A 16,218-nucleotide genomic window follows, 5' to 3' on the forward strand; every position below is an offset into this window, starting at 1 on the left:
TGGCAAAAAACACAACTCGCATCAAGATCGATCCTCAGGCTTCGACGTTCCCATGCTCCAACTTCAACCCAACGAACTCTCTCCCAGTGACCGTTTCGACGACCTTGTCGTGAAGCTTCCCTTGCGCTCCAGCGAGCTTCTGAGCGACGCCTCCCGTCTGAGGAGCCCAAGGGTGGGGTCGAGAGGGGACCATGGTTCGAGTCTACGAGGTGAAGAAAGAAGACGAGAGGGTCAGACGGGAAGGAAAGGAAGGGAACGACGACGACGACGCGATGCGAAAGAAGAAACTTGCCTTGAGGAAGTCCTGAGCTGCTTTCTGGAGGAGGAGAAGACCAAGACCAACAACATCAGCTTTCCTCGGTAAGAGAGGCGAACGAACGAGAGAAAGACAGACGTAGAACTCACGGTGTTCTCCTCCTGAGTGAGCATCGAAACGAGCTTTGGAAGCTGAACGTCCTCCTCCTCCTTTGCGTGAACGAGGAAGGCTTGGACGGCGTTGAAGAGGACCTGGTCGTAGTCGGCACTCTCCATGCTCGTCGTATCGGCTCGGTAGACCATCTTCTTGACTTGAGCGTGCTCCTCTGTTGGACCGGCAAAACAAAGAACGAGGCCGCGCGCGTCGACGGACGTTTGGAGTTCGAGCTGTTTGAGATGGAAAGTTGGTAGGTACTTACCCTTATCCTTCTCAGCTTCAGTAACCATGTTCTTGGTGAGGAAGAGGTTGTAGACCGAGACCTCTTCGGCGTCGGAGTGGATCGCCATCTCTCGAACCAAAGTCGACGCGATGGGTTTCTTCTCCTCGAGGTTGGAAGCGGTTTGGTATCGCTCGAGGAGATCTCGAACGTTGTCGTGCTGAGGAGAGAAAGAAAGGGTTGAGATCGTGTCAGCTTTTGTGGTCTACGGTGGAACAAGGAAAGATGAAAGAGAGTGAACGCACGTCGATCTTGACCTCTTTGGCGACGTCGAGTTGAGCGAAGGTGGTGGGAGTTCCGACGGACATCTTTCTGTGAGCGAAGGAGAGGAGAGGGCAGGGGAAAGAGGATCGTAGGAGTGAGGCTCTGGGAGCGAAGGTGAAGGTGGGGAGGGCTTTGAGAGTGAGAGAAGTCATCTGCGAAACGGAGAACGACGTCGACGTCAGGACGAGTTGAACTGGAGGCAGGAGTTAAGCTAGGATGAGCTGACCTTACAGCTATGAGTTGTGGAGGATTTGATGGAGAAGAGAGAGATGTAGGTAGGAGGGAGGAAGGACAAACCCCCAGCTTCTCATTGGGTGGTTCAGGGGGCCAGGTGGAGGATGGGCGCGACGCGTCAATCGGTTTGCGTCTCTTTCTGGATCAGCTGCTCTCTTAGAGACTCTGAAACGGAAGTCGACTGTCTTTGCTCCCAGGCTGTCGATTTCCGGAAGGCTGGCATGCACGAGGGGGAGCAGGGGGAGCGAAAGAGGAGGAGGGAGAAACGAAACAGAGCCGACGAGGTACGAACAAGGGAGAGACGAAGATTTTCTAGAGGAATTGAACGTCATCATCCCAAAGATCAGACAGAGTAGACTTTCAGACAGGATTTCAGCAACGAGGCTGCTAGAAAACTGCATCCAAAGCGAGGTTCGCACCGCCCTTGACAGAATCGTTGAGCTCAACCGACAACGCGATCCTCCTTCCCTCTTTCCACCACACCACCCCTCTCTTTTGCTTCTTGTCGTGTCTTTCGAGGACGTCCCTAGACCTCCCAGTCCGTGAGTCCATGCTCCCGACTACTCCGAGCGCCAAAATCTTCGAGGACTCGCCCAAGCGCCCTCTACTTCGAGCTCACGACCTTCTCCTTCCTTCCCTCCTCCCTTCCTCCCTTTCCTCCCAGATCTCATCGTCATGTCCTCTTCGCCCTCCACCACCCCTCCCACCCTTCTCACCACCCTCTCCAAATCTCTCACCTCCCTTTCTTCGACTCGAAAACTGTCTGTACACGTCCTCAAGACGGAACCTCGCAAGACGACCTCCCTCTACGCTCACGCCGTTCACCATCCGAAAGGAACCCTCCTCCAAGACGTCCTCGTCCTCCTCTACATCCATCTCAACTCGACAGATCTCTACATCAGTCCAAAGAGCAAGGATTCAGCCGAGAAGGAGGTCGAAGGAGATTCTACAGCAGACCCAGCAGCTCCTCCTTCCCTCTCGACCTCTCCCGTCCTCCTCGTCGCTCTCGAAGCTCAACTGTACACGCTCCCCATCTCTGCCTCCGTCCGCACCGCTTCGACGATGCTCTACATCTCCAAAGTCGACACTTCCGGCTACCCTCTCCCTCCTTCCCTCCAACTCCCTTACGCTCGAACGCTCCTCACCTCCTTCCTCGGCCATCACCTCTCCCTCTCAACTCGTCCATCCCCAGCCGTCTGGATCCATCTCTTCGCTCGAGCTCAACCTCAGTACCTCTTCCCAGATTCAGGAAAGGAGAGAGAGGATCCGGAAGAGAAGGCGAAACCTGTGCTGGGAGGAGCGGGGTTGTGTAGATGGTGGAAGGGGACGATGGAACGAGCTTTGGAGGAGGGTGGGTTGAGAGGAGGAGGAGAGCAGGAGGGGTTGGGTCTCCATCTGTTGATACCAGGGATGGCGGAATCGGAAGCAGCTCCTATCATGAACACGTCCTCGTCTTCTTACCCATGGAAATTCACCCTCTTCAACCTCCCTACACCCCTCCTTCCTCTCCCAAACCCAACCTCAACTTCAACCTCCTCGCTCCCTCTCTCCCTCCTCCTCCCAACCTTCCCCGACGACCCTCGGTCCAGATTCCTCATCGATCTCACCACCAACACCAACTCCTCCACTCCTACTCCTCTTCCATCCCAACCCTCGTCGTCGTCGTCGTCGTTGCTGGAAGGGTTCAAAGAGGCCAAATCCGCTCACTCGCATCAGGCTCGTCAACACGCGTCGAACGCGCTCGCTTCCCTCTCGGAGGAGGAGTTCTACGAACGACTGGCGTTCAGGCAGGAGTGCTCGTTGGGAGATACGGTCGGGTTCTTTTGCGTTTCGTCCACTCGTCCTGCGTCGATCGAGGCTGCGACGACGACGACGAAGGACGACGAGACGAACGCGATCAAGGAGGAGGAGACGAAGGAGACGGGAACGATCAACAAGACCCTCTGGTCTCGCTTGCACGCGACGTTGTTGAACCAGAGTTTCGCAAAAGCCGAGTGGTCGGTGAAGGGGAGTTTGGTGGTTTGGGAGGCGGTGAGGAGCATGGTTGGAGAGGAGAGGTTGGCTGGGGTGGAAGTCCAGGTGGATGGGGTTGAAGGAGGGAGGGCGGTGGAGAGGAAGAGGAAGGCGGAGGTGGAGGAGGAGGTGAAGCCGGTGATGATGCTGGCGGTGAGGAAGAAGAAGAAGGTGGTCGTGGTTTGAGGAGGATGGAGGAGGATGGATGAGATGGTTGAAGATAGCGGGTGGAGAGGAGAGGACGCGAAGAAAGGAAGCGGAAAGGGAGGGAGACGGAGAGAGAGAAAGAGAGAGACATTTGAAGAGATGGTCTACCTTGAGATGTAGAAAGTGGTCTAAGCGTTCAAAAGTCTCTTTGTATTCGGGTCGGAGAGCCTGTGGGAGGAGTTGATCGCGACGAGGCCAGGGCGAGACGAAGAGAGAGCGACCAAACAAGTTGGATTTATTTCGGCTTCAAATTTCTTCGCGGTAAAGCATGATCCAGAATAGAGATCTGCAGTGAAGACGACTTCAGTTTCTCTGGCAGGAGGTGGGAGAAAGGAGGAAGAGAGGTCCTAGGGCAGCCCTCCCTTCAAGACCGCTCCCTGCGCCTTTTCTCGTCTTTTTCAACCGTTTCCCTCTTTCCCTCTTGTCTTCCACAACCCTCCCTCCCCTCCGTTCGTCCTTTTCGCACGCTCTCAGCTCCTCCTCTGCACGTCCGAGAGCCTGAACCTAACACCTCCCCAAAACTTTTCTTCCCACTCCCAACGGACGCTTGCTTGCCTCTCTTTTTTTTCGATTCCCACCAGTCCCCCTCACCCTCCTCCTCCCAACACCTTTCTTCAAAGATGTCTGCTGAGAACGCCTCTGACCTCTTCGAGGGAGCCATGTTAGCACACACTTTTCATCTACTTCAAAGCGATTACAAAAAAACGGGATTATAGAAGGAGCGCCATAGGAGGTGGGGAGAGAGAGAGGAGGTTGGAAGGAGGGAAGGAGGAAGGAGAGGAAGAGAATCGAAGGAAGCTCGTAGAAGGCTTCGAGCTCGCTTTCTTTCGTTTCTCGGTCGAACGAGCATGCTGGGAGGGTCAAATTGGAGCAGGACGGAACCTACGGTTGACTATCCAAGAGGAGAAATGCTGACTTTTTGGTTTCTTCGGTCTGGATTGGGTGAAAACACAGCGGTATCGATCTCGGAACCACCTACTCGTGTGTCGGTGTCTGGCAGAACGACCGAGTACGTCCCTCCCTCCTTCCCTTCTTCCTCTACGACCTCGAAACTACTCGAGAGCTCAAGCTGACCTTCTTCGCTTTCGTCTGATAGGTCGAGATCATCGGTCAGTAATCTGGAGCTCGAGGAAACCGTCATCAAACGAAGGAGCTCGAAGCTGACTTTTTCGTCCTTCACCTTTGCCTTCCTTCCTTCCCTCCGTCTTCAGCCAACGACCAGGGAAACAGGACCACTCCTTCTTACGTTGCCTTCACTGAGGGAGAGCGAGTCAGTCTACATTCCGTTCGATTCGAGTTCATACTCTCGAGCTGACCTCCCTTCTTTCTCTCCTTTCAGCTCATCGGAGATGCCGCCAAGAACCAGTCTGCCATGGTTCGTTCCCCTTCCCTCTACCTCTCTGTCCTTCGCAGGACTCCAAAGCTTACCTCGCTCTCCTTCTCTTCTACAGAACCCCGTCAACACCGTCTTCGACGCCAAGGTTCGTTTCAAGGTCTCGACGGAAACAAGAATCGTTCGAGCTCGAAGGCTGAACTCTTCTCCTCCCTTCCCTTCCCTCTCCTCCCCTACAGCGACTCATTGGACGACGATTCGATGACCCCGACGTCAAGAAGGACATGAAGCACTGGCCTTTCGCCGTCATCGACCGAGATGGATCCCCTTTCATCCAGGTCGAGTACCTCAACGAGACCAAGACCTTCTCTCCCCAGGAGATCTCTTCCATGGTCCTCATCAAGATGAAGGAGATCGCTGAGGCCAAGCTCGGAAAGACCGTCAAGAAGGCCGTCGTCACGTGAGTTTCCAAACCTTTCTTGTATCCCTACTGGTTTGAAACGAAACGAAACGAGGAGCTGACCTCTTTTTTCTTCTCTTCGTCTTCCCTCTCCTTTTCCTTCAGCGTCCCCGCCTACTTCAACGACTCCCAGCGTCTCGCTACCAAGGACGCTGGTCTCATCGCCGGACTTGACGTCCTCCGAATCATCAACGAGCCTACCGCCGCCGCCATCGCCTACGGTCTCGACCAGAAGACCAAGGAGGAGAAGAACGTCCTCATCTTCGATCTCGGAGGAGGAACCTTCGATGTCTCCCTTCTCTCCATCACCGGTGGAGTCTTCGCCGTCAAGGCCACCGCTGGAGATACCCACTTGGGAGGAGAGGATTTCGATAACACCCTTCTCGAGCACTTCCAGGGTGAGTCTTCGTTTCGAACTCGACTCGATTCACGTCGTTCCTCTTTTCCCTCCCTCGAACCCTTTCGCTGACCTCGACCTCCCTCGAACTCTTCTTCCTCTCCTTCCAGCCGAGTTCAAGCGAAAGCACAAGCTCGACATCTCTGAGGACCCCCGAGCCCTCCGACGATTGAGGTCCGCTTGTGAGCGAGCGAAGAGGACTCTCTCTTCCGTCACCCAGACCACCGTCGAGGTCGACTCTCTCTTCGGAGGAACCGATTTCCAGGCCAACATCACCCGAGCCAGGTTCGAGGAGATCGTGAGTTGATTTTCGACCTTTTCCGTCTCGATATCGATCCTCGTTCGTCGTCGCTGACTCGCGTCCCGTTTTCTCTTCTCTTTCTCTTTCAGAACGCCGGCATGTTCAAGTCGACCATCGACCCCGTCGAGAAGGTCCTCAAGGACGCCAAGATGGCCCGAGACAAGGTCGACGATATCGTCCTCGTTGGAGGATCTACCCGAATCCCCAAGGTTCAGGCCCTCGTCTCTGAGTACTTCGGAGGACGACAGCTCAACAAGTCGGTGAGTCTCCCGTCTTCTTCTCTCCTCCTTCTTCGCCTTCTTTCTCGAGTTTCTCACGACCTTTCTCCTCCTCCTCTTCCTCTCTACCAGATCAACCCCGACGAGGCTGTCGCCTACGGAGCCGCCGTCCAGGCTGCCGTCCTCACTGGTCAGACCTCCGACAAGACCGCCGATCTCCTCCTCCTCGATGTCGCTCCTCTTTCCCTCGGAGTCGCCATGCAGGGAGACATCTTCGGAGTCGTCGTCCCCAGGAACACTCCCATCCCCACCAACAAGTCTCGAACCTTCACCACCGTCGAGGACAACCAGACCCAGGTCACCTTCCCCGTCTACGAGGGAGAGCGAACCCAGTGCCGAGACAACAGGCTTTTGGGAGAGTTCGAGCTTTCCGGTATCCCCCCCATGCCCCGAGGACAGGCCGAGCTTGTGTACGTTTCGAGATCTTCTTCGCTCGAGAGAGGAAAAATGGACGCGTCGCTGACTCTTCGCTCTCTTCCTCTTCAACAGTTGCACTTTCGAGATCGACGCCAACGGTCTCTTGAAGGTCTCCGCTCTCGACCGAGCTTCCGGCCGAAAGGCTCAGATCTCGATCAACAAGTGAGTCTCGTTTCTCTTCGTCGTTCGTTCGTCGTCGTCTCTCGCTCGAAACTGACCTTCGACCCTTCCTTCTTTTCCCTCCTTCAGCTCCGTCGGACGATTGTCTTCCGCCGAGATCGACCAGATGATCAAGGATGCTGAGCAGTTCAAGGCCGCCGATAAGGACTTCCAGGCTAAGCACGAGGCCAAGGTACGTTTTCGAGTCTTCGTTTCGTTTCGTCTCGAGACGTTCCCGTCCTGACCTCGTCCTCCCCTTTCTCTTCCTTCCTTCAGTCCGACCTCGAGGCTTACATCCACCAGGTTGAGTCTACCATCACCGGACCCGAGCTCTCCCTCAAGATCAAGAGGGGTGCTAAGGCTGCCGTTGAGGCTGAGCTCGCTAAGGCTCTTGAGAAGCTTGAGATTGAGGAGTCGACGTGAGTTTACTTTCAACTTTGCCTTCGCTTTCGTCGTCCTCGAGCTGACCTCTCTTCTGTTCCTTCCCTCCTCACAGCACTGATGAGCTTAAGAAGTGCCAGCTCCAGATCAAGCGATCGATGCAGAAGGCCATGGCCGGTTAGTCTTCTCTCCTCGCCTCCCTCCCATCCCTCCTTCTTCTCCACCTCCGCTACGTTTCTCTCGTCTCTCCTATTTTCCGTTTACTGACCTTCCTACCCCTCTCTTCATTATCTTCTCCTCCCTCAGGTGCCCGATAATCGGATCCCACCAGTCGTTTCGCTTTCCTACTTCGTTTTTCGTTTCGTTCGGGTTTGGATGTAGGGACCGGGTAGTTTGTGGGTCCTGCAGTTTCACCTTCTTTTTCCTTCTTCATTCATCTTCTTTTTAACGTGCGGTTTGCTGGGGATAACTATCTTTACAAAGGGACGGGGTTTTTGCCTTCTCCTTCTCTTTTTTGGCTTTTTTCCTTTCCCCTCCACTTCATCTCTTTCTTTTGCCACCCCCCTTCTCTCCCCCCCTCCTCCTTGCACGCTCTCCCCCTCAACTTTCAAAAGGCCTCACGCGGCTCTATAGCATTCCAATCTCTCAAAATTGTGTGGTGGAGTTCGAAAGATGAGAGGGAAGAGTGAGAGTCGAAGCGGGAACGGCCTCGACGCGTCGTCGATTCGAAGACTTCCCCATTTTCGACTGCGTTTCTAGAGCCCAGCTTGTCTTCTGGCGACGTAAGGGCGGCTGTCCTGTCCGAAAACGAGTATCTGTGTAGCGATCCGAAAGTAACGAAAGAACGACCTCCAAATTGCGACGCGTCGGACTCAGGAGGACTCTCAACATCGAAGAGCGAGGCAAACAGTGATGAATTTAACCGAGAACTAAAGAAAATCAGAGTGTTGTGAGAACTATCCACAATGAAAAGACTAGATCTACCGAACAGAGAGTCTAAACGGAGCTGACGCTCGGCGTCGCTGAAAGGGTTGCGCTTCCCGAGAAGACTGCAGTCGAGCTGGTGAGGACAGTTCCGTTGTTGGGAGGGTCTGTGGAGTAGAAATAATCCTTGCGTCAGATTTTTTTGGTTCCTTCGGCTTGAAAACGACGCGAAGGAAAGAACGAAGGCAAAGAGACTCACATTCGGCGACGAAAACGTATTGCTCTGGATATCCAAAGGGACGAAGTCAGTATACATGCAAGCTCAAGGGGAGGAGAAGACCGAGCTACTCACTTCCGCTGTAGAGAGCGAGGGAAAGAGGAGGATCCGTGATGAAGGGAGACTTGACTTTGGGAATCTGAAACGAGCGCCGAAGAGGATCAGTCCAAGTCGACGTTGAACGAGTTGAGGAAATGACTCACTCCTTCGTAGTTCAGAGCAAAGAGCTGGAAAAGATCGGCGACCATTCGACTGAAACGCACATCGAGCAGAGAAAGAAGGGACGCGATGAGCAAGCTAGGGAGAGTGAGGCGGACGCGTCGAGAACTGAAACTCAAACTCACCCGTAGAGGTGCTGTCCAGACAAGTTAAGATGAGTGAAGTCGGTAGGAGATCGGTTCAAGATCCAAGTGGCGACTCTGCCGATGGACTCTTGGTACGAGATGCTGGTGGCGAGAAGAGGGAGGACGGGGGTTTTCGTTGTCGCACCGACTCGAGTCGTTTCTGTCGGGACGAGGCGAAGCAAAGGTTTTGATCGAGTCAGCTTCTAGGCCAGGAACAAGGTGTAGGAGAGATTGAGAGGGAGGACTAACCGTCAGCCCAAGGACCGAGAGTGTCCTTGATCACGTCCGTCTCCCCGACGAAGCTTCGCCTCGACACCGAAGTAATGAGGACCGGGTAGGCTCCGAGGCTTCGGGTCTCAGCAATGAACCTAGTCAGGTTGGCTCCCATAGACTCGGGAGGTGCTATCTTCATATCGTTGTGACCGAAGGACTGGAGGGGAAGAGAAAAGCAAAGATGAGCGACGGGAACGAGGAAACAAAGGACGAAAGAGAGAGCACGAACGAAGGTGACAAAGACGGTCTTGTGTTTCTTGACCTGGAGTTTCGAAAGGAGAAAGGTAGGGGAAGTCAGGTTCTTGGTGGACGAACGGAAATGTGAACGACGCGCCTCTTGTTTGATATCGGCCAACGCGAGTGCGTAGAAGCCTGAAAAGAACCAGGAGTCAGCACTAGACAGCCAGAGCGGCTACGAGGAATTTTGCGTACCAGAGTCGACGATGGTTCCAGTCGTTTTTCCATTACTAGCTCTAAACGGAGGCGGGAGGGAAGAAAAGAGCGTCGGTCAACTCGGGCCGCTGAGATTGCTAGGATAAAGCGAACGAACCTGTTCGAGCAGAAGGTTCCTGGCTTGAGGGAGGCACAGAATCCGTTTGACCATCCTCCGGCTGTCGATGCAAATCAAACGGAGGGAAGGAAAGAGGAAAACGAGAGGTCAGTCGCGCGCCCGTTCCCCTCCCTCCGAGTCTCTCCTTTCGATTTCCTGCGGTTTTTTGAGCACTCACAGTTCACAGTAGTGCCGTTGTTCGTCGTAGAATCTCCGACCAAAACGAAGGAAACAGCGTTTTCAAGCTCTCGTTGCTGAAGGATACTGGAAGCGCTCGCGAATCCGAGGAAGGTGAGGGAGAGGAAGAGGAGGCGCATCGTTCGAGATGGATTTTGGGGGTAAAGGAAGGGAAGATAGAGTCTGGAAAACGACTAGTGAAAACGAAAGGAAGGGAAGTAGATGGTGGTTTGAGGGAAGAAGGCCAGAAGGGGTCTAAAACCTGCAAAAAGGCAGAGAGAGATCAGGTGGGAGCGCTGATCATTGAGAGCGGCCGGTCCGTTCGTTTGAGCTGGATCTGACCGAGGTTCGGCAGGGCGAAAGGCCGATGTATTTTGGAGGACAAGGAGCAGGGGAAGGACGAGAGCGGGAGAAAGTTGGAGGGAGGGAGGGAGGGCGGGAGGGGGAGGCGCGTCGACTGAAGGAAACGGACGCCGCGAAAAGCGAGAAGTTCGCCGCTGGCGTTTATCCGTAGAAGCTAGAGTGGTGCAGTAGCATGCGGGTGAGACCACGCGTTAATTAAGAAGATGAGGATGGAGAAGAGATGTTCCGGATCATTTCGTCGCATCGCGTCGAGGGAGAAATCAAACGAGAAGAACGTCCAGCGACTCATCGAACCCAGCCTCCAATCCAGCTACCGTTCAAAGGTATCTACTCCTTCCCCCAAGCTCATCAATATTCCTCGGATTCATCCGTCGTGTCCTCTTCATCTCCCTCCTCAGCGTCGTCCTCCTCCTCCTCGACCTGACCCGTCCCTTTATCTACGATCTTCTGGAAACGAGCCCTCTTCCTCTCCTGCTCCTTCTTCAACTCCCTCGCCTTCCTCTCCTCCTCGTCCTCCTCCTCCTTGTCCGTAGGCTCATCGTCCTCCAACGGATCCCACGAAAGGGCTTGATTCGTCTCCTGGATCTGCTTAAGGATCCTCTTCTCTTCTCCTCCGTCCCACAACTCGTCGTCCTCCATATCGTCCTCGTCCTCCATATCGTCTTCGTCCTCGTACCCGTCCTCCTCTTCGTTGTATGGGTTGGAGGGGAAGCGAATTTCCCTAGCTTGTTCCATCGTGTAATCCTTGTATTTCTCGTAGTCGTCGCTCTTCAACTCCCACAACGTCAACCACCCGATTCGATCCCTCCTGGCGAACTTCACAGAGTTGGAGAAGCAGTCTGCGATACCGTCGAACATGTGAAACATTCGAGCCTCGATGGGGCCGTCTTTGAGTTCTCCGAGGGTTGCTTCCATGCGAGCCTTGTGAGCTTCGAGGTTGGAGGAGAGGCAGGCGGTTTGGAGGGAGGATTCGAAGTAGAAGGTAGAGAGGAGGGAGCGCCAGGGGCAGGTGATTTCGCTGAGGGTGAGCAGGACGAAAAGTACGGGGTCAGAAATTGGCTGATGCGTAGGGCAGGAGCTCGAAGAAGGGGACGATTGGCAGGGCGAGAAGAGGAGAAGGAGAAGGGAGGAAGGGTCGAGCTCACAGGTTTTCCCAATCCGTTTTGAGTCCAACGATCCCCTTCAGAGTATCCCTGACCTCTCTCCTGACCTCCACCTGAGCGACATCGAGCCATCCGGTTCCTTCGTCGAGTAACTCGAGGTGCGAACGGAGCATCTTCTTGAAGCGGCGAGCGGTGTCGGCCTTGAGGACGATGAGGGAGTCTTCTTCGCTAGAGAGGAAGCGATCAAATTCGAAGTGGGTTCCGAGATCGACCCTGCCATCTCTCTTGGTGTAGACTCGGCCTGAGGGTGATAGCAAGAAAGGCTAGAGTGAGCGAAGGAAAGAGGCAAAACGAGACGGAGGAGGAAGGTCGAAGCTCAAGATTTCCCCCTTCTCTCCTTCTCTTCCTTCTCGCAGAATCTCTTGAGAAGTTGGACTCACCGATATCTATGAAGATGGACGTATGCTTGAGGTGGTGTTCCTTGAAGATGCGCTCTACCTCGACCTTGAAGGATCTCGAGACGAGACGAGCGTCCCTCCAGAGCCAGGTGCTCCGTCGGTTGAAGTGTCGGACCTGGCAGAGGATCTGACCGATGATTTCTGAAGGGAAGTAGCGAGGGCTGAGGGTGAGAGGAGCGAGAGAAGAGGAGGAGGAGGGAGTGAGGGAGCTCATGGCGGTTAGAGGGAGGGGAAGGAAGCTTCGCGTGAAGGAAAGAGAAATGAGGCCAGACGCGTTGAATGAGTTCCCTCAACTCTCACCCTCTCAAACCCATCCCTTTCCCTCTTCCTCTCTCTCTCTCTTTCTTCTCTTCAAGAAGCATGGCAGGTTAGTGTAGATCTACAATCCCAGCTTGTGGATCTCTCTCTCCTTTCAAGCTGACTCCCTCCTCTCCTTCTCCCTTCTCCCAAAGACGACCTTCCCATCGTTCGTTCCTCTCCTTCTTCCCTCTCGAACGATCCTTTCTAACCACATATCTCTTCATCTTTCTCTCTTCAGCTTCAAGATGATCTCACCAAGGATCGAATTCGTGTGTTTCAAGAGTTCCTGGAAGACGAGGTGAGCGAGCTTCTTCTCTTTCTCCTCCTTCCCTCCTCCTTCGTTTCGAAGCTCACCATCCACCCGTCTTTCCCTCTTTCGCACACTTCTTTGTACACAGAACCCTAATCATAACTACCGAGATGATGTTCTCAAGATGCTCAGGAAGGAGGAGGTCAGGTTGATCGTAAACTTGGACGACTTGAGGGACTACAACCGAGAGTACGCAGATGGGTGAGTTTGAGCTTCCTTCCCCTCGTCTCAGTGCTTTTCAGGAGTGAATTGGGGCATGCAGAGGGAGAAATGCTACTGCAGATGGGTGTCCAGAGGAGAGCGAGCTCTTCTGTGCTCTGGAAATCCCTAGCACGAACAGCAATCCCGATCATCGAAGAACAAAGTAAAGCTCACCTTCTTCCCTTCCCTCCCTCCCTCCCTTCGTTTCCTTTACCAGGCTCCTCCTTCAACCTGGATCCTTCTCGCCAGCCTTCGATGCTGCTCTCCAGTCTCTGGTAGACGTCCTTCACGACCCTCTCAAGGACGAGATCGTCGGCAAGCAATGTTCGTTCAGGAATCCATCTTTCAACCAAACTCTCCTTCCCTTTCCCTTCCCTTTCTCTCCTTCGACGCGTCGATAACTGACCTTCTACCCTCTCATCACGCCAGTCTACGTCGGTCTTCGAGGAAGTTTCGGAGAGAACCATGTCAACCCTCGAACCCTGCGAAGTGCTCAGCTCGGAAAGATGGTCAGCTTGGAAGGAATCGTTACTCGATGTGAGCTTTCCCTCTTCGTCTTCTTTCTTGCCCTGTGCTCTTGCGATCTCAACACTGACTCGATTGTCCCTTCGACTCGCTTCACTCTTCCCAGGCTCTCTCGTCCGTCCCAAAATGCTCCGTTCCATCCACTACTGCCCCGACACCACCCTCTTTCACACTCGATCCTACCACGACCAAACCACGCCCGGAGCAGGTTCAGCAGGTCCCTCGTCCGTTACGGTCCCCAAGGACGACGGAGACGGCCACGTCGTTACCATGGAGTACGGACTCTCCACCTTCAGGGATCAGCAGACGGTGTCGATCCAAGAGATGCCCGAACGAGCTCCTGCAGGTCAGCTCCCGAGGAGTGTCGAGGTCGTTCTTCAAGACGACATGGTCGACAGGTGTAAGCCTGGAGATAGGATTCAGTTGGTTGGGATCTACAAGAGTATGGGAGGAGGTGGAGGGTCGAGAGGGTTCACGTGAGTCACCGAAGAAGGAGAAGGAGAAGAGAGCGAGGATGAACGACGAGCTGACCTTCTCTTCCTCCTCCTCCCTCGTGCAGCACTCAACTTCTCGCCAACAACGTCATCCTCCTTTCCTCGAAATCCGGAGGAGGAATCGCTCAGACTCCCATCACCGATACCGACATTCGTCAGATCAACAAACTCTCGAAGAAGAAGAACATCTTCGACCTCCTCTCCCAATCCCTCGCACCCTCGATCTACGGTCACGACTACATCAAGAAGTCGATCCTCCTCCTCTTGCTCGGTGGAATGGAGAAAAATCTCAAGAACGGAACCCATATTCGAGGAGATATCAACATCCTCATGGTCGGAGATCCCAGTACGGCGAAGAGTCAGATGCTCCGATTCGTCCTCAACACCGCTCCTCTCGCCATCGCTACGACTGGACGAGGTAGTTCGGGAGTCGGTCTCACCGCTGCTGTAACGACGGATAAGGATACTGGTTAGTCTGCCTGCCTTGAGCTAGTCGAAGAAGTCTCCTTTTCTCATCTTGAGTCGCTGACTCCTCGTCGCGTCTCTTCCTTCTTCCCTCCCTCTTCTTTCTCGTCCCCTCTACTCGCCTTCTTTTTCCGCAGGGGAACGTCGACTGGAAGCCGGAGCCATGGTTCTTGCCGATCGAGGAGTCGTCTGTATCGACGAGTTCGACAAGATGTCCGACGTGGATCGAGTCGCCATTCACGAGGTCATGGAACAGCAGACCGTCACCATCGCTAAAGCAGGAATCCATACGAGTTTGAACGCTCGATGCAGTGTGATTGCTGCCGCCAACCCCATCTACGGTCAAGTGAGTTCAACCACTTTCTTCCTCGACGCGTCGAAGTCTCGAGTCGAACGAGGAAGGCTGACCGCGTCTTCGCCCTTTCCTTCCTCGCACAGTACGACGTTCACAAGGATCCTCATCGAAACATCGCTCTTCCCGACTCCCTTCTCTCCCGATTCGATCTTCTCTTCGTCGTGACGGACGACGTCGACGAGCAGAGGGACAGGATGATCTCGGAACACGTCCTTCGAATGCATCGATACCTTCAGCCAGGAGTCGAAGAAGGTGAGCTCCACTACTCCTTTTCGTACCTCTCGAGTAGAGTGCTGACTCGCTTTTCTTCGCTCTACCCTCTTCTCAGGTACTCCTGCTCAGGACAACCTCGAACAGCACCTTGACGTCGGAGGAGACCTCGAGGAGTCGCGTCTCGAAACCCCGGTCTTCGAGAAGTTCTCTGCTCTCCTTCACGGAGGAGTCACCACCACCTCTGGACGAGGAGCCAACAAGAAGAAGGAGGTCCTCTCCATCGCTTTCGTCAAGAAGTACATCCAATACGCCAAGAACCGAATCCAACCCGTCCTCACCAAGGGAGCCGCCGACTGGATCGTCTCGGTCTACGCTGCGTTGAGGAACGACGAATTGGCTAGTGGAACCAAAAGGGTGAGTCTATACCTCTCTTTCCACCTCCTGTATTCTTTTTCCTTTCGAGAAAGGACGAGGAAGGAAGAAGAACGCGTCTTCGTCTCGAGCTCAACCTGACTTACTGATTTCCGTCTCCTTCCTTTCGACAGACCTCTCCTCTCACTGCCCGTACCCTCGAAACTCTCATCCGTCTCTCAACCGCTCACGCCAAAGCTCGACTCTCCCAAAAGGTCGACGAACGAGACGCCATGGCCGCCGAGGAGATCCTTCGATTCGCCCTGTTCAAGGAGGTTCTCAAGCCCGCTAGGAAGAAGAAGAGAAAGCTCAACGACGGAGTTCCCGCCGCTTCGGATTCGGATTCGGACGACGACGACGACGAAGGAGGAGCTGGAGCTCGAGGGGACGAGGACGAAGTGGCGGAGGCTGAGAAGAGGATGGAGATGCCTGCTGGATCGTCACCGAGGAAGGCAGCTGCGAAGGGGAAGGGAAGGAAGCCTCCGACGGCTAGGAGAAGTGCGAGCAAGGAGGTCGAGGCTGGAGGAGAGGAGGAGGATGCGGTTGGAGAGAAGGAGGACGTGTCGATGAAGGTCGTGGAGGACGAGGACGAGGAGATCGCTGAGCCTCCTACTCAGGGAAGTCAAGGTCCTGTGGCTCCTGAACGGTTCGTCTCTATGTTCTTTCTCGATTCTTCTCGTGCATTGAGTACCGTCGCTGACTCGTTTTTCTTGCTTTCGTCCTAGCAGACTCTCCCTCTTCCGAACACGTCTCGGAGATCTCTTCGCCGGCCAGTACAGCGAAGAGGAGTTCCTCGAGCTTACAGACGTTCTTCCGGATATCAACAAGGATCTCAGACCGGCGGATATGTTTGGAAGTGAGGAGGCGAAGGCGATGTGTGTCAGGATGGTGAGTTTTCGACGATTCCCCTTTTCTCCCTCTCCTCTCTCTATTTTCACGATTCCGACGAACACTGACGAGACGTTTCCGCTCCCTCTTTGTTCTCTTCTTCACTCACCACAGGCGAAGGACAACGAGATCATGTTCTCTGGAGAGTGAGTTGCCGTCTATTTCTTCTCCTCTCATCCTTCTCGACGCGCCGTCTCATCCAAGCTGACCCCCTCCCGCCTTCCTCCTTTCTCTCTCTTTCAGCATCGTCTACAAGATCTAGTTATGACGCCTTCTTTCGTTTCTCTACTTCAAGGGAGGGTGTTGAGGTTCCGTTCGCTTTGGGTTTTGCTCTTCTTCTCTTACCTGCTCTTTTGGTTTATTTCTTCGTCTCCTCTCCTCATCTTATCTACATCTGCTAGTCTATCTTTTCGAAATGCTATACGATCCCTATGCTTTCAAAGAAGGCTCT

General features: G+C 54.2%; 6 protein-coding genes across 6 annotated transcripts; 3 read left to right on the plus strand and 3 right to left on the minus strand.

Moving 5' to 3' along the window:
- Window positions 1-5: 5 nt before the first annotated feature.
- Window positions 6-1,216, minus strand: BDY24DRAFT_388896 (hemerythrin domain-containing protein). Its single transcript, XM_076640446.1, has 6 exons — window positions 1,188-1,216; window positions 938-1,004; window positions 675-852; window positions 406-581; window positions 293-316; window positions 6-202 (listed from the first exon to the last, which is right to left on the minus strand). The coding sequence occupies exons 2-6, from the start codon at window positions 998-1,000 to the stop codon at window positions 35-37; spliced, it is 609 nt and encodes a 202-aa protein (XP_076496716.1). The 5' UTR covers window positions 1,001-1,004; window positions 1,188-1,216; the 3' UTR covers window positions 6-34.
- Window positions 1,217-1,666: 450 nt separating this feature from the next.
- RTT109 (H3 histone acetyltransferase RTT109) lies at window positions 1,667-3,835 on the plus strand. The gene is made up of 2 exons (XM_076640447.1): window positions 1,667-1,732; window positions 1,855-3,835. The coding sequence occupies exon 2, from the start codon at window positions 1,866-1,868 to the stop codon at window positions 3,387-3,389; it is 1,524 nt and encodes a 507-aa protein (XP_076496717.1). The 5' UTR covers window positions 1,667-1,732; window positions 1,855-1,865; the 3' UTR covers window positions 3,390-3,835.
- Window positions 3,836-4,030: 195 nt separating this feature from the next.
- BDY24DRAFT_340538 (heat shock protein 70 family) lies at window positions 4,031-7,318 on the plus strand (the record flags this gene model as incomplete). Its single annotated transcript, XM_076637403.1, has 15 exons — window positions 4,031-4,071; window positions 4,365-4,419; window positions 4,507-4,519; window positions 4,622-4,680; window positions 4,750-4,785; window positions 4,862-4,891; window positions 4,983-5,203; window positions 5,309-5,601; window positions 5,711-5,898; window positions 5,991-6,161; window positions 6,252-6,589; window positions 6,669-6,758; window positions 6,846-6,948; window positions 7,032-7,174; window positions 7,252-7,318. The coding sequence occupies 15 exons, from the start codon at window positions 4,031-4,033 to the stop codon at window positions 7,316-7,318; spliced, it is 1,848 nt and encodes a 615-aa protein (XP_076496718.1).
- Window positions 7,319-8,058: 740 nt separating this feature from the next.
- Window positions 8,059-10,106, minus strand: BDY24DRAFT_58119 (SGNH hydrolase-type esterase domain-containing protein). Its single transcript, XM_076645001.1, has 10 exons — window positions 9,683-10,106; window positions 9,505-9,565; window positions 9,387-9,427; window positions 9,184-9,326; window positions 8,931-9,111; window positions 8,682-8,841; window positions 8,541-8,589; window positions 8,413-8,476; window positions 8,320-8,343; window positions 8,059-8,227 (listed from the first exon to the last, which is right to left on the minus strand). The coding sequence occupies exons 1-10, from the start codon at window positions 9,819-9,821 to the stop codon at window positions 8,133-8,135; spliced, it is 957 nt and encodes a 318-aa protein (XP_076496719.1). The 5' UTR covers window positions 9,822-10,106; the 3' UTR covers window positions 8,059-8,132.
- Window positions 10,093-11,840, minus strand: BDY24DRAFT_58121 (uncharacterized protein). The gene is made up of 3 exons (XM_076645002.1): window positions 11,588-11,840; window positions 11,190-11,448; window positions 10,093-11,062 (listed from the first exon to the last, which is right to left on the minus strand). The coding sequence occupies exons 1-3, from the start codon at window positions 11,817-11,819 to the stop codon at window positions 10,393-10,395; spliced, it is 1,161 nt and encodes a 386-aa protein (XP_076496720.1). The 5' UTR covers window positions 11,820-11,840; the 3' UTR covers window positions 10,093-10,392.
- A 58-nt stretch (window positions 11,841-11,898) lies between these two features.
- Window positions 11,899-16,212, plus strand: MCM3 (MCM DNA helicase complex subunit MCM3). The gene is made up of 15 exons (XM_076640448.1): window positions 11,899-11,972; window positions 12,058-12,071; window positions 12,144-12,203; window positions 12,304-12,416; window positions 12,634-12,740; window positions 12,846-12,953; window positions 13,048-13,417; window positions 13,501-13,904; window positions 14,038-14,246; window positions 14,339-14,507; window positions 14,584-14,882; window positions 15,014-15,525; window positions 15,608-15,767; window positions 15,882-15,913; window positions 16,011-16,212. The coding sequence occupies exons 1-15, from the start codon at window positions 11,966-11,968 to the stop codon at window positions 16,027-16,029; spliced, it is 2,583 nt and encodes an 860-aa protein (XP_076496721.1). The 5' UTR covers window positions 11,899-11,965; the 3' UTR covers window positions 16,030-16,212.
- Window positions 16,213-16,218: the final 6 nt, after the last annotated feature.

This window comes from Mrakia frigida, assembly GCF_051309035.1.
Source record: "Mrakia frigida strain ATCC 22029 unplaced genomic scaffold BDY24scaffold_15, whole genome shotgun sequence".
NCBI lineage: Eukaryota > Fungi > Basidiomycota > Tremellomycetes > Cystofilobasidiales > Mrakiaceae > Mrakia > Mrakia frigida.